The 15,870-nt window shown below is 45.3% G+C and overlaps 2 protein-coding genes across 14 annotated transcripts; one reads left to right on the top strand and one right to left on the bottom strand.

Annotated features, from left to right (window-relative positions):
• Positions 1 to 48: 48 nt before the first annotated feature.
• On the top strand, positions 49 to 5,729 carry LOC121662672 (transmembrane protein 126A-like). Of its 10 annotated transcripts, none has more exons than XM_042024104.1 (7): positions 49 to 241; positions 470 to 636; positions 725 to 842; positions 1,978 to 2,102; positions 3,958 to 4,151; positions 4,758 to 4,872; positions 5,468 to 5,729. In XM_042024104.1, exons 3-7 carry the CDS (start codon positions 819 to 821, stop codon positions 5,670 to 5,672), a joined length of 663 nt encoding a protein of 220 aa, XP_041880038.1. In that variant the 5' UTR covers positions 49 to 241; positions 470 to 636; positions 725 to 818; the 3' UTR covers positions 5,673 to 5,729. The 10 variants fall into 10 exon arrangements, with proteins under 10 accessions (XP_041880038.1, XP_041880039.1, XP_041880037.1 ...); XM_042024105.1 differs by having other exon boundaries at positions 475 to 636; XM_042024103.1 differs by having other exon boundaries at positions 49 to 232.
• A 4,197-nt stretch (positions 5,730 to 9,926) lies between these two features.
• Positions 9,927 to 14,074, bottom strand: CREBZF (CREB/ATF bZIP transcription factor). Of its 4 annotated transcripts, XM_042024096.1 has the most exons (3): positions 13,056 to 14,074; positions 12,317 to 12,394; positions 9,927 to 10,967 (listed from the first exon to the last, which is right to left on the bottom strand). In XM_042024096.1, exons 1-2 carry the CDS (start codon positions 13,976 to 13,978, stop codon positions 12,346 to 12,348), a joined length of 972 nt encoding a protein of 323 aa, XP_041880030.1. In that variant the 5' UTR covers positions 13,979 to 14,074; the 3' UTR covers positions 9,927 to 10,967; positions 12,317 to 12,345. The 4 variants fall into 4 exon arrangements, with proteins under 4 accessions (XP_041880030.1, XP_041880031.1, XP_041880034.1 ...); XM_042024097.1 differs by having other exon boundaries at positions 9,927 to 12,394; XM_042024100.1 differs by having other exon boundaries at positions 9,927 to 12,394; positions 12,974 to 14,072.
• Positions 14,075 to 15,870: the final 1,796 nt, after the last annotated feature.

The raw sequence follows: 15,870 nt of genomic DNA on the forward strand, positions 1-15,870 counted from the left end.
CCGCGGCCAATCGGCGGCCGCCATGCTGGGTTGGCGGCCAACGGCCCAATCAGAGGCGGCCTCTGAAGGCACTGGGTCATGTGACCTGGCAAGATGGCGGCGCCCACGATGAGGGCGTGAGGTGGAAGGAGCCATATTGTAGGCGGCGGGAGAGGCTTGGTGAGGGCGGTGGGGCCGTGTCCGCCCGTACGGCTCAAGGTCGGAGCCTGAGCCCGGCGGGGACGCCGGGAGGGTCAGTGCGGTACGGGGACGGCGAGTGGTAGTGATGGGGTTTGAAGGGAGGGGTTGAACCTCAATTTCCTGGCGTGAGGGTTCTGACCTGAGCCGGGCCCCGGGGTTTTGGGAGGACTCCCTCTGCCTCCAGCGGCGCGCAAGGCTCAGGGAGAGACGTGTGTACAAGTTGTGTGCAAGGCTCAGGGAGAGTGGGGTGGTTACAGATCCGTGACGTGCTGTGTGTGGGACCCCAAAGTACAGGTTTGGGGACCCTCCTCAGGCGGCCTGAAGCGATCCTGATGACATCCTGCCTGCTTGTCCTGCTTTCTCCACCCCTGCATCCTGCCTAGCCCGAACCGAAGCAGGCACAGTTCCATAGGTAGGACTTAGGACACAGCCTTCACGCCATAAAAGCAACTTAAGGTAAGTATGATTGGCAAAGTAAGTCTGGGAGAATTTCCTCTGCAGTGAAACGTGTAGGGAAAAAAGCATTTGAATCACTAAATTCCAGGTATAATCAAGAGCTGTTGTCCAGGGCTGACCTCAGCTGGCCACTGAGATACTCTTACTACTTTCTGCCCCCCTCAACAGGACAAGGAGAAGGGATGAATAAAAGCTCGGGGGTTGTGGTAAGGACAGGGAATCACTCACCGATTACCATTACAGTCAAAACAGTAAACTTTGGGGAAATATATTGTCAGTTAAATCAGAGTAGGGTAATGAGAAATAAAGCCAAATCCTTAAAGCACCTTCCCTTCGCCCCGCCCTTCACTCCTGTTTTTGTTTATGTCCTCCCCCCTTTCAAAAGTGCAGGCAGACAGGGAATGGGGGTTGTAGTGAGTTCATCGTGTGTTGTCTCAACCACTCTTCCTCCGTGGACTCTTTTTCTTCCCCAGGCTGTGGTCCCTCCCATGGGAGACAGTTCTCCACAAATTTCAACAGGAGTCCTTCCCACAGGCTGCAGTTCTCTATGAACTCCTCTGGTGTGGATCCCTTCCACAGGGGTCAGTCCTTCAGTAGCAGTGGCTGTCCCAGTGTGGGTCTCCCATGGGCTCACAGGCTCCTGCCAGGAACCCACTCCAGCACAGGCCTCTCACTGGGTCACAGCCTCCTTCAGGCATCCACCTTCTCTGGCATGAGATCCTCCAGGGGCTGCAGATGGGTCTCTGCTCCCCCATGGACCTCCAAGGGCTTGCAGGGGCACAGCTGCCTCACCCACAGACTTCAGGGGAATCTCAGCTCCAGTGCCTGGAGCACCTCCTGCCTCTCCTTGTGCACTGACCTTGGTGTCTGCAGGGCTGTTCCTCTCACATGTTCTCATTCCTCTTTTCCAGCCACTGTTGTGCAGCAGTTTTTACCCCTTCTTAACTTCCCACACACACTACCACTGTAGTGGTTGGGCTTAGACTTGGCCAGCAGCAGGTCTATCTTGGAGCTGGCTGGAACAGACTCTGTTGGACATGGGGGAGGCTCCTGGCATCTCAGAAGCCACCCTTGCATCCCCCCTGCTACCAAAACCTTGCCACACAAACCCTCTGCAATTGTATGCTTTCTAATTTATGTCTACAAAGTATGGATTTATTTGGTTGGATTTTTTCTTACAGTTCTATTTGACAGTTAAGTCAGTTTAAACCTGGAGTATTGCCATGCAAAATAGGAAATGCATTTGTGATTCATAGTGGCAAAGAGTCTAAATGTTTATTTGAGTCATACTGGGGCTATGTAACTTTGATTATATTTGTTTATTTTTTCCTTATGATCCAGGACTTCAAGATGACAGGAAGAGAGTTTCTTGAACTAGATTCTCCACAGCAAAGACTAATTTTGGAAAGATTTAAACGGATGGAAATCATACAAAAGATGTTCAATGAGCTTCCTAAAGCAGATCAGTAAGTGCTGGTAAAATAAATGAAGATAAGTGCATCAAACATTTCAAGTCTTAGAGGCTTTTCTTTTTCCTTACTCTTGTACTACAAGTTTTCCTTACAGTTACAAAATTAGTTAATTGTGAAGATGCTTGTTATTGTCCAGAACAGCAAACTTGTTCTATGTTTTTTCAGTATGGCTATTTCAGTGTTGTTCTGGTCCTGCTGAGCTGGTTTCTGGTATGTGCTCCCCAGTGCTTAGGGTTCTTGGATGGCTGGTCAGCCCTGACTGGCCCTGAGCATTCTCACAGTCCTGTGTTAGAGCTGATAAATTTTCTAGGAAACTGAAATGTGATTCTGCTGGAGTCATCTTGTGTCCAGCAGGGCTGGCCTGGGGCCAGAACTGAGTGAGCATCAACCTGCTGGTTTCTGCATTTCATTCTGCACCGCTCCCTGCTTCAGGAAGGCAAGACTAAGGTATCCAGGTGGTGGTGGAGGAGTCAGCTGGAGTCCTGCAGGCTCACCAGCGGGGTTCTGTGCAGCACAAAGCCAGCTAAATGCCTTCTGGGCATCACAAATGACCTTTTTGGTTTGTGATACTGCATGTCACTACAAAACCTTACTGGACCTGAGCTGGTTCTGTTCGGAGCCATTTGCATGTGTGTATCAGCTTGGATAAATTTTTTAGAAATAAGAATAATCAGAAGCTTATTTATATTTTTTTTAATAGGACTAAATTGCAGGCTAAACAAACTGCTGGTAGTAACACAGGGCCTCCCCACACAGGTGAGAAGCAAAAGGCTGCAACTTCGTGTAGGATATACCGCCGTCATGTTCAGCCCAAAAAACTCCTCCTTCCAGGAGAGCAGGGGAGGCAGATACCTCAGTAGTGATGTGGTAATGTCTGGGTAGAAATTGTGCACTTAGGCACTGCTGGAAACTGTGGATTTGGGGCCTTGGAAAGAAGTTGCTGCCAGTCCCTGGCAGGACTTACAGCTTGTATAGCCAGAGGGGAGCTCGCTGATGTCTGGAAAGGAAGAGCAAGCATGCTGCAGTCCAGCTGAGAGTTCCTGTTTACCCAAGCACTTGTTTTTAACACTAGGGAGCTCAAACAAACCCAAACCCCAACCCTTACATCCTCCTTTTCTTTCCTTTTGTTCAGTGCAGTAGTTCTGTACCTCACTAAACTAAGTAGATTCTGCTAGTCCTGGGTACATTAATTTGCTCTGGTTTGGATACTCAAATATGCTGCTAAAATTTTAATCTTGGTCCTCCATATTTATGGGCATGCTTGCCTGCATTTCACTGCCTGTGATTGTATTTTCCTATTCAAAACAAGAAATAGGTGGTGTCCTTGATGTCTGACATTTTTAGTGTTTTAAGTTTTGCAAGATTATCAAGTACACCTCTGAAGTCTATTCTGTATGATTTTTTTTCAGTGCTTAACATTACTGGAAACATTAAAATGTAGAAGAATTATAAGTAGATTGACTTGACTATTTAAAATTATGTATTTTGTTGCATATATATTTCTTAATTTCTTTTCAGAAAACATTACTATTAGAAATATGCTTATTAGGAGAGCTTGAATGAAGTTTTCATTAACTGTAATAACTGGGAAAAAAAAATTGTAGCAATGGATTCTCAATCTTTCTGTCACTTCACTCTTGAAGTGTGTGTAAACATGTTGTTGTGTACACATGTAACAAAGGATGCTGCACGGGTTGCTTTTGAAAGCAATTACTCTCCAGTTTGCACCAGTGAGAGATTTATGTCTCTTATCCCTTGCTGCAGGATTTTCAGAAGAGAATTGTAGTGTTGACTAAACTAAACTTTTTTACAGTTCTCAATTGCTGAAACGACTTTCCTTCTTTCACAGGAACCTTTGTAATCATGGAAAATACTTCCTAGCAGCAAATTCAAGCTTATGTGGCTTAGCAGCAAATAATTTCTTCAGGAGCATCCTACATGTCAGAAAGGCTTCCTTGGTATCCGCTATGCCAATGGCTGTTATTCCATTTCTTTCAACAGCAGCAGTTTATGAAGTTTTTGTGCATGACCCTTTATTTTCAGGTAAAAACCTCTTTATTCCTTTTTTTTAATTATTTGTTGAAAGGGCTTTCCTTTCTGTACGCAGTGTAACACTAGAGGAGCTTTTCCTCCCTGCAGAAGAGTGCTCTTAAACTGTTGTGGTCTTAAAAAACCTGTTTTTAAAGCAGAGTTTGAAAAACAGAATGCATTGGACAGCAGTGAGTGGAGTGGGACAGGAGATACATATGTTTATATATATTTCTAAAAAAATTTGTTACACATTACTTATTTTTAGCACTTTTCACTCAAAGTCATGTAAAAGTGACTGCAACAAAGCTGTTCAATTTCCTCCCATCTGTACAATTTCATTTGAAGGTCAGCTTTAGAAGGATAAATTCCTTATGAGTTGGAATGGGAGTGATTGGTTTTGGTTTTGTTACGGTTTTTGTTTTGGGGGTGTTTTTGTTGTTGTTTTGGGTTTTTGTTGTTGTTCTTTTTTAAAAGAGTCCTCCTTTATAATTTTTTGCATACCCGTACAGCTTGGCAGTTTCTGTCCAGAGCCTGTTTTCAGGTTCTTGCAAGCAGCTTATAAATTGATGTGGTGGAGCATGTGTGGATATTGGCAGTGAAATATTGTTTGCCATGCAGGTCAGCTGAACTGTGAGGTCTGTGCTGTGATCAGAGGAGGATTAGTAGGTGCTGTTGTGGGTGGTCTCTATCCCATTTTCTTGGCTATCCCCTTGAATGCAAGCCTTGCAGCCAGGTATGTCTTACTAACCTGCAATGATTGAAATGTATTTATGGGTTAAATCTCCAGTTCTTAGTGTAAATTCTGTGGGTATTTAGTCTGTGCACACCTGTCTTCTTGTAGACATTTAGTACATGGAAAGAGATTTGCATTAAGGTCATCTAATTACAAAGTGAATTTTGTAAGAGCTATACCAAAGTGAAATAAGATCTGCAAAGTGATCCATTGGGAAGCCCTTGTGTTTAGCAGGAACCTTACAAGTCTCCCAGGGTGTGCCTGCCTGTGTGCAGTGGTGGCTGCCATCCTGCCACCACTGAAGGTGGCTGGACAGCCAAGAGACCTCAATGACCCTGGGCAGTGCCCAGCAGCCAAAGTCCCTGGAAGGTGTCATTCTGTGTAGTTCAGAGCACAGCGAGGGCAGGGCAAGGTTTGGTGAGACCCAGGATGTGGTCGGGATGTTTTAAAGCATTTATCCAGAGAGCTCAGTACCACCAAGCAAATTTAACTTAGGAGAAGGAGGAGAAAATTACTATCTATATAAATATTTATGTTAAATCTTGACACTTGCATGGAAAAAAAGTAAGTTTCTACTACGGTTTTTGTTGTTTAGGTACATGTCAACCCCCTTGCCAGGGAAAGAAAATCTGTTACGCTACTGGCTCACAACTGCTCAGCCTGTCTTTAGAAAGATGAGTCTGGGTATACTGGTACAGGCTCTGACTGGATTATACCTTGCCACTAAACAGCACGGAATATATATCAAAATGCTGCTGCAGATGAACACTAGCAGGGATCCTGAAGAGCTACCTGAATGAAGTAAAGCAACTTCTCAATTGCCTTGGATAAGTAACCGTAATAAACAAGGAAAAGAAGTGTTGCTTGCTGTCTCTTTTTAATAGAAAAAGTCTCTGCACTGGCATTTTTTGTTTTGAACTTAAATGCAGGTTAAACTTTTCATTATGCCCAGTTTCGTGTGTACACCTGAATAACAGACAGGTATGTTTCTTTGGAAATGGGAGGCAAGAAACGATTTATAAAGTGCCTGCTTAGTGTTTGGCTCTAAGGTGATGCTACATCTCTTAGAAGCTGTAAAAAATGGGTATTTTTGAAAAAATGGGTTTTTTTTCCTTCATAATCAAACCATAGAGATTAAAAAAAAAAAAAAAACAAAAGGAGGAAGATCAAGGCAAGGTTTTACTAGAGATTCCTCAAAATATGAGTATTTTTTTTCCCTGTTCTCCATTCTGCTACCAAAAAACTTCTGTCCCAAGATTACCCCTTTTAGACTGTTAGAAGGGTCACACTGTACACTGTAGAGAACACTTTTATCACAGAGCAGTCAGGAGTGCTAATCATGTCAGGCTTCCCAGCATATCAAAAAAACAGCCTTTGGCTTTGTAACCATTTTGCCTTGAAATTAGTCTTTTCCTGAAGGATGGGACTGTGGTGAGAGGCCTCCAAGGGCCAGTGCCATTACCGGGATATCTCAGCTACTGCTACGATCAGTGGTCCAGGGTACTGCATTTATGAGTCAGGTGTGCCTTCACATTAGTGGCTCTATGTTCTAGAGCCATATAAATTGCCAGCTCTCCTACTGCATGAGGTGTCTTCAGTGTATTCTGCAGTGTGAGAGCTGAATCATGAATTCTTCTACAGAAGCAATCCTCTCAATGTGATGTATGGTCTTAACCCCCTGTAGGTGGGGGTTGGCCTCATCTCCCAGACAACAAGTGCCAGGACAAGAGGAAATGGCCTCCAACTGTGCCAGGGAGTTTCAGATTGAACACAGGAGGAATTTCTTTACAGAAGGGGTTGTTAAGCATTGGAATGGACTGCCCAGGAGGTGGCGGGAGTCACCATCCTTGGAGATGTTCAAGAAACTGCTGGATGTGGCACTTGGTGCCACGGTCTAGTTGAGAATTTGGTGATGAATCAAAGGTTGGACTTGATAATCCTGGGGATCTTTTCCAACCTAAATGATTCTGTAACTGTAAAAGCTGTACAGTTACTGGTCAACAGTCATGTACACTTCAATATAGTTCTAGCATGCTCTGAGATGCACGTGGAAATATTTATTAATGAGAATTAAAAATTCAGCATTGAGACCTTTAGTTGAAGGGAGTTAAAATTTATGCTGTAACGCTGATGAAAAATACATTGAAGGAGTTTCATCATCTTTATTTACCTTTTCCTTAAAAATGGGTTGTTACAGTAGGAAGATCACACATTCTTTCTCCATAGCCAGGAGTAGCAGCCTGATTTGTACAGGGAAGCAGCAATACAGACTCCCTGTTGTTGTTAGGTAGAGATCATTTAGTTTTCCTTGGGAAAGCATGGGAACACCATGTGACACAGCAATAGTTCCTCAAAGTATTGCTGTGTCACATGGTGTTCCCATCCTGGTCTGCACCCAAACAGCTTGGCCTTACCTTCATCACCCTGACTGGAGATTCTCATGGAGCAAGTATTTTACATGACAGTGAATTGTCATATCTCCGGAAGCCATCAGACTTTAACCAACAGAACCACTTACCTGTGATAATAAAAACATAAAATAAAGGTGTTATTGTGCAATAGTATCTTGAAGAATGACAATGACTGGCTCAGTGATTATTGTAAGTGTTTAACATAGTTAAAATACTGTAAACAGATTGCAGTGCTTTTTAAAGGGTGAGATTCAAAAGGATCTTATCTTCCATGTGCTACTTTCATTTTGGTATAAATTGAAGTGATAATTATCCTCAGTCACCAAAATGCATGTTAAGGTCTGAGCTGGACAAACCACATCCTTTTAGATACTAATTTCTTAAAGTGAAAGGTGAAGATTCTATATTAAAAAAAAGTTACATTCCTCAACGTTTTTAGGAAGCTGCAAAGACTGATAGTTGTTTCCAGCATCACTGATGAACACACAAAGAGCAAACATGTATTTTACGTGTTCAGCACCAGTCACATCAAAGGTCAACTGAACACTCCTGGGACTGGAGAGGTGGGATATTATGAACCAGGAAACTTTTCAGTTACACCCTCTGTACTTCTCCTTTAACTACTGAGGGGGAAAAGTGTTCTCAGAATTAAAGTCTGAAATTGTTTCAGAATTCCACAGGACAGCAAGATACTAGCCCAGTTCTAGCATGCATGCGTGTGGAGGAGTGTCTGCGCAGGAATCTGGGAACACTCCTCCGTTCCCTGTTTCATACACAGGGTACAACCTACTTCCTACAACCCCCAAGAAGTAAAAGGAGGAACTTTTACCAGTCCTTGGCCTCTGACAACTGTAATAAATTCCCCACAAACACTGAGTGAGAACAGGTTTTAGTTGGATCCTTTCTTCCACCATTGTAGTAGAAACAAGCCAGGCACAGGCTACACATATCCCAGAGAAAGGGCTTTAGGCTACTCCAAGTCTGAACTACTGCTAAAAGAATGCAAAGAATGGCTACAGATAAGAGCCAACAGACATACTGAAAAAGCACCACTTTTATCTTCTAGATGTTCCATTTTAAATGCTGTCTCAACATTACAATCTATTCTATGGCTCCTGCAAATGACACCCTCATCCTCCTGGTACATGTGCGAGTCCTGCTCTTGGCATCCTCCTGCTAATGAGCACAGGCAGTTATTTCTCCACATCTGCATATCCACTTAAACTGGGTGGAAAACTGTAGAATCAGCAGCTGGTAATGTGCAATTTTTGCACAAGGTGTTCTTTGAACAGAGTCCATTTGAACAGCTCCCATACCTAACATATCCTTCACACATTTTACAGTGTAACTAATAGGAAATACAGCCCTATAACCAGAATATTGCTGATTCCAGCAGAAAACCTCCTTAACTACAAACTCTAGAAAACACAGCATTTGAAAAATCAGTAAATACAAAAGGCCTTTGTGTTTTGCCAAAGATCCCTGTGTTTCACAGGGAAAACAGATTACAATTTTGACAAATGGCGTGAGAAATCTGATTATCTGGAAGTACCAAGAGATGCCAAGTGTTGGAACATGGTTCCCTGCATTTCTTTTGATATCATCTCTCCAGGCAGCTACAGATTACAGAAGCACCGATCTGTTTTTAACTCTCAGGTGCTGAAAGCTCTTCAGAGGAAAGAGAAGTTAATTTAGAATGCCACCACGAATCACAGCACCAGAATCGAATTCCAAAGGACTAAAGGAGAACTGAGCATGAAATTCTTTCTTATTTAAATGCTAAATAGTCTTCAAGTGACTCTGTGGGAAAAAAATGGTAAATGCAGCTAACATAGCTGTGCAGATGAACACTGGCAGCACTTGGTTCTGTGGTATGTACAATTTACCAAACACAAGTCTCAGTGCTGAACAGGGTATTTCCTACAACTAGAGGCCAAAAAGGCAGAGCGTGCCAGTATGTTTTCATATTTTTATGCAGGGATTTTGTGAAATGTTCCTTCTTATCAAGCTGCAGACCACTTTAACTAGAATCCCCTCGTGCTAGAAAGCAAGTGCACTATTTTAAACTGTCCTCTACAAATAAAGCATTTAAGATGAACAGAAGTTTAAACATACAGTACATGGCTCACTCCGGAGCATTGAAATGTTGTCCTTTCAGCACTGTCAACCCTTTTGTTTTTAACACTCACTCCAGTGTTTAGTGAGGAAATAACAATTTGATCAAAGATAAAAATTCAGCATGTAATTAACCAGTCATGAAACTTCAGAGCCTAAAAATAGAACAGAAAGGAGGAGAATGCCAATAGACCATAGAAGGGTTTATGTAAGTATTTTACTCCTCCATGGTATATTGATCAAACGTATCCATATTAATAAAAAATTAAGAACAACTGTGAAATACAAGAAGTGCTGATTCTCAGAAGTTTCAAGGAATAACACCTTCATGTTTTCCTCACCATAAAATTACCTTTAAAGACAGATGAGCAAGAACATTTCTCCTGCATACCCTGATCCATTTTCTCTTGTTTTCCAGTTGATGACCCAGAGATAGCAGCAACAACATTTTCCCGTTTTCCCATTTTGTTTAATGAACCAAGACATTAATGATCAGAAAAAGTTGAAAAAACATTTGAGCCCATAAACTGAAAGATCAACAAGTCTGATTTTATTATGATATTGTATTCTTATCTGAATGGCACATAATTACAAAGAAACATTTACAATATATTTTCAAGTATTAAGTTATGTCATTTCAAGGCTTTCACTTCAAAAAGCTACATTAATAATACACCATACAGATAGTACAGTCGGTTAGAGTTTCAAATAACTTCCTCCCCTCTATTTGGTTTAAATATGATTCAGTAGGCACTAGAAATGCCTGCAGCCACTGACTTTCTTGGGACTTGACCTTGCTCTTGTACCACAATACATCATTTTGCATGTCAGAAAATCAGCTGCTCTCAGACACAGCCACAGGTCGTGTCATGACAAGAGCATTGTGCAGGTTCACAGCAGAGGCCAGAAGAACTGTCCCTGACCCTGCCATTCAGCAGTGATTCGACAAGAAAAAATGCATATTTAAATTAACTTAAAAAACACTCCTACACTGAAGTAACCGTAAAAATGCCACTGGAAGATCCCATAATCGCTACATTAGTGTTTCTCTTTTTCTCAAGCACGTTGAACTGCAAAATAAAGCATGCTCATGAAATCTGAGCTAGGCAGGTTGAGATTAGGTTAAATCTAAATTATTTCCATTTTGCATATCAGTCAGTGCAGGTCCTGGTGGTTAACTCTGACGCCTGTGCGCTGGTATAACCCATCAGTTACAGCAGAGTTACCCAAGTTAAGACTGAAACTGAACAGCCCTGTTGATGCCACCACAGAGGTGTAAGGTCACACATATCCCACTAAGTCTCTTTTGTGCTGGCAATATCCCCTGAACAGATGGAATTCTGCATACAGTGGAGTAAAACCTGTTTGATATAGAATATTGCCTTGTAAAAAAAAATCATCTTGGATAACAGTAAATAATCCCAGCATTCAACTTTTTTTTTTTTAACCAAAGACAGTAAAAGCCCTGTTACCTCTTTATTCTCATTTCTTATACTACCTTTTAAAATAAAGCAGGAAATGTGGCCAGCAGCTGGTCCCGTCTCTTCTGCCCCAACACAGCTGAATCCACTTTAGCATAAAGAAAAACAAGGATCTAAATACACATATACTTTATCACACAGTGATGTTTCACAAAGAAAAACCAAACTCATGATGAACACGTGACAGGGTCTAGCACCAATAAAGCAAATGACTGGGAGAAAATGCTTTCACCTACTTAGCCTTAAACACAAAATTTAAGGCTTTAAGACACAAGACTTCAGAAACACTAAATAGCATCTTTTTTTTTTTTAAGAAGTTAATAAATGAAACTGTTTTAGAAAGTATTCTTTGTGAAACCTCACTTTACATATTATCATTTTCACAATCCTTCTTCCCCCAACTGACATACATTTAAACAACTTAAACATTATAATACAACTGAAAAAAGAACCCACTCATCTTCTGTGATTGGGAGAAACACTGACTAGTACAAGAAAACACACACTGTTTGTCAAACTATTTTTCCTCCTATCTCAGGAGCAATTATGGAGCATTTTTCAAATCATTAGCCTCAAGATACATGTTTGCTCATCTCCAAACTGTGCTTAATTATATCAGGTTATAGATTTCTGGAAACTCTAAGAGGCTAAATCAAGAACTCTACAGTAGAATTAAGCACATGCGTATACATGCAATATTTTTAAAATTTAAAGCTACTCTGAAGTAACATAGGAACTTCAGTGTGCATGGGCACAGAGATTTGCTTATGGGAAGGTAATGAGTTACTTGGATGTACTGATTCTTCAAACCTAACTCTCGTTAGAGGTCCATGCAAGAGTGACTCCTCTATGTGAGGACTCCTCTGTAGAGATTTAACCAGTGCTCAGGTTCTGTTTCATCAGGTCAAACTGCATCATGAATTAGAGCAAGCTAGAGAAGGGCTTTTGAAAGGTACTGTGCATCCCTAACACTACACAGCATTTTAAACCAACAGGTCACAAATTCCTTCTTTTCATTCAAAAAGCAATTTACTTAAGACTTTTGGGACAGTCCCCTGTATTAAAAGGCTATAAATGTCACGTCCCCCTTATTAGCATATTTTCCCTTTTCAGCTCATCAGATATGCGGTTTAATAGGAAATTTCTATTTCAAGTGGCATGAGCATTTTTTTTTTAAATTCAAAACTACCTCCTGCATTGGCTGCTATGTAGCTACTATGTAGCCAGTGTATTTGTTACAAAAACGAAAAGAGGAAAACAGCTAATGAGAGATGTGATTGTAACCTCTACTATTAGTTGTCATCCAGAGCTAGAAACATTTTGGCAGAGTAGGCCAAGGACCAGAGAAATAATTTTCTGAACCAGTCATTTACAAGAGACTGGGATAAGCAAAGCAAGCTGTCTGATACCACATTATGGGAATATATTGATCCTTACCAGGTTGCGAGGTGGAAAACGACTGTTCTTTAACCCCTACACAACGGAGCCTGGCAGGGCAACCACCTAAAAGAGAAACTGTCAGAGAGGTTTTAATAGTAATGTATAACTGAGATGCAGTACAATTTTATATGCATGCTTTCTTTTGCCGATCACTACTATTTTCTTAAGTCTGTCCAGTGACGATGTCATAATGGAGTTTGTGTTTGGTTTTCTAAGCAAGCATTTTCGGCTCCTCAGGATAAGCAGGCTAGACATTATCTGACTCAAGACCGGGTAGTCAGCATTATCTTTACTGCGAAGCGGAGCCGAGCACACCTTCATGCATCAGGTCGGCATGATCTTTTCACCCAAGTGCTGCGAACGGGCTCTGGCGGCACCTCCGCGTGTGCACCACGCGCGTGTCAGTCTGCACGACCACTGTCGCACTGCTGCACACAGCTCTGCGCGACTCCCATCGCCAAACAGGCTCACACCACTACCGTCCACACGCCAGATTTACAGGACCTTGAACCAAGGCCACCGTCTGGCTCCCAACGTGCCGTTCGAGAGAATTTTTTTGTTAACCCTGGCCACTTAAGTAAGCGCCAGGTTCCCCTCCTTTGCATCTCCCCAATACCACCCCATCACCACTGTATGGATTCTTTTCCTCCGCACCATCGCCTGCTTCCTCCGCCGCGACGCGAGGCCCTTAGGGGTGAGAACCCCACGAGTACTTGCAGCAGGTACTTGACCCTACATTTTGAAGGAGGCCGCTGCCCGCCGAGCACAGATGGAGCAGAACTCCACCGACACCTGATCCCGGTCCACGTGCAGGCAGATCCCGCCGGGGGCCGCCCACTCCTCCTCCGTCTCAGTCACCACCGCCGCCTCCTCCAGGCCGCGGGGCCGGGAGCTGGGCAGGGCGTAGTCGTGGTCGCTGCTCTCGCCGGCGGGCTGGAGGTGCTGGTGGCGGGGGCTGCCCGTGTCCCTGAAGAGGCTGGTGCTGAGCTGTAGCCCGCCGGCGCGGGTCCCGGCCAGGCGGCTCAGGAGCTGCCCCAGCGCGCTCTGGTTCGCCAGCACAGCCCGCAGGTAGCTGCTCTCCCGCTCCAGCTCTCGCAGGCGGCGGCTCAGGCCACGGTTGCGGTCCCGCAGCTGCCGGTTCTCGGCAGCCAGGCCCTGCAGGCGGCTTTCCAGCCCCAGCACATACTGCTTCTTCTTCAGCCGGTTCAATCGCGCCGCCGCCGCCGCCTTCAGCCGACTCCCGGCCCCGCCGCTCCTCCGCCCGGGCGCCGCCGGCCGCGGGCCCTGGCCCGGCGCGGGCAGCGGTTCCGGGTCCCCACAGAAGCAGCCGCTCAGCTCCGCGTCCAGGTCCCAGTCCGGCCGGGCTGCCTCCAGCAGGTCTCCCAGCTCCAGCCCCGGGAACCAGTCCTCTTGCTCCCACACTTCCAGCGGGCTGCCGGGCGCCTCGGCCTCCTTCTCCTGCCGCCGGGGCTCCGAGGCGCCCGGGGGCTCCCGCCGCGGCGGCGGCTGCGGTTTGGGCCGCGCGGGGCCCGGGTCCCCTTCCCCGCCGCCATCCCGCCCTCTCGGGGCCTGTCCCGCTCCGGCCAGCGGCCAGACGGCGCCCGAGGGGCTGGCCCCGCCGGCCGAGGCCGCCAGCAGCTGCGTGAGGCTGTGGCGCATGGCGGGAGCGGCAGAAGGGCCCGGCGAGACGGGACGGAGCCGGAGGGGAGCGGGCGGCGCGAGGCTACGGCCCGGCGCTCCCGCCGCGGGGCCTGTCGGGAAGCGGTGCGGGGGGGGCGGGAGCGTGGAAGCGCCTCTCGACTGCGCCCGCGCGCGGGAAAGCGGCGTCTGGGAATGTGGGAAGGGGGCAACTGTTACCGAATGCGGAATAGGTAAACATTTTCTTGGGAGAGGATGTCGTTTGATCTTTGTATGTTTTCAAGCCTAATCAACGAGAAGGGAGATTTAATCCGTGAAACAGAGAACAGCCAACAAGCTCTAAGGGATCTCCAGGTGTTAGAGAGACAAATTAATTGTCAGTAGAATTGCCCTGTTAAGGTTTAGGGTTCCACGTGTTTCAGTGATCTCAGACCTAGGGGGAGGCTGACATAGCTTGGGAAGAAGGATGTACCGCTGATAGTGGACAGAAAGAATGCAGAATTTACAGGCCACAAGGACATCTGGCAGAACTCCCAAGATAAGGGAGAAACTAATAAACCCAACTCGGGAACTGTGTTAAATCAGCTCTGACTGGGTAAAATAGAATTCCAGCAGGGGGAGATCCCAACCACCAACTCACAGACCACCCACCCCAAAAAAGAGAAAGATTGAGCATGCAGACTACTTAGCATGAGAGGCGAGTGAATCATTAACCGATAGAATACTAATTAATGAGTGAACCAGGTAACTTGTAGCTTGTAACACCAATTCCCTTGTTTGCGAAAATGTATAAATAGTAAAATGTTTTGATAATTGGTTTGTTTGATTTGTGGAATACCACCAAGCATGCAGGCTTGTGCAACTCTGAAATAAATAATCAATGTCTCTCTCACATGTGTAATTATTGGCTTGTTGTACACCAGGTAACAAATAGGATTTTTGTGGACAGCAGGGTGACTGGTGTGGGAGGGTGGGGGTGTGAGGGGAGACGTGTGTGGTTGGGGTGATGAGAGGTGTGTAGGAAATGTGGGTGTACAGGAGGGGTGGGTGTGTGTGATGGGGGGGTGAAGGAAGAAATGGGGCCAGTGACAGGGGTACGTGTGAGGGAGTAGGGGTGAAGATCTCTCACATAAAGACATTGCCAAGGGGTGGGAAGGGGGATGTCCCTGAGGAGTGCAGGAGTTGGGGTCTTTCCCACCAGACCCTGTGGCTGGGGCTGGGCCAGAGGCTTGTGGGGCTGTTCTGTCACACAGCGAGTGGGTGTCCTCTGCCCAGATGTAGAGCGCTTAGGCACCTGGTTCCAGGGTCTCTTGCAGTGATCAGAGGGATACAGGTGCTCCTCCTTCCTCAGACTAAGGGCATAGTGTGTAACGTGAGGCAGTTGGCATTTACACTGTAGCTGCCAGCATTGAGATTAACTAAATGTGCATGTGGGCTGTGCACGTCGGAGTATGGCAGTATGGTTAAAAGGTAGGAGAATGTGGTCCATAAAACACATATGTAATGACACTCGGAGGAGCCAGGATCAGAAGAAATGCTGTGGTTCATCACACAGCAGATAGCAGAGCAATACTTCTCACCTGGCTTTGCATGGGCGCAAGGACAGTCCAGACAAGTTTGGAAGACAAGGCTGCTGGCAGCTGCTGCTTATGTAGAGTCAGAATCACAGAATCAGAGAATGGTTTGGGTTGAAAGGGACCCTAAAAATCACCTAGTTCCAACCCCCCTGCCTTGAGCAGGTAAACCTTTCACTAGACCAGGTTGCTCAGAGCCCCATCAACCTCACACTGAACACTTCCAGGAATGGGGCACATCCACAGCTCCTCTGGGAAACCTGTGTGAGAGCCAGAAATCACATATGGTCAAGCCAGTCCTTGAGATGAACTGGTCACTGGCCTCCAGACCTGCTGCTT

Source organism: Corvus kubaryi, unplaced genomic scaffold (genome assembly GCF_017639235.1).
Source record: "Corvus kubaryi isolate FWS band 111438036 unplaced genomic scaffold, C.kubaryi_AGA036_p1.0 37260, whole genome shotgun sequence".
NCBI classification, from domain to species: Eukaryota; Metazoa; Chordata; class Aves; order Passeriformes; family Corvidae; genus Corvus; species Corvus kubaryi.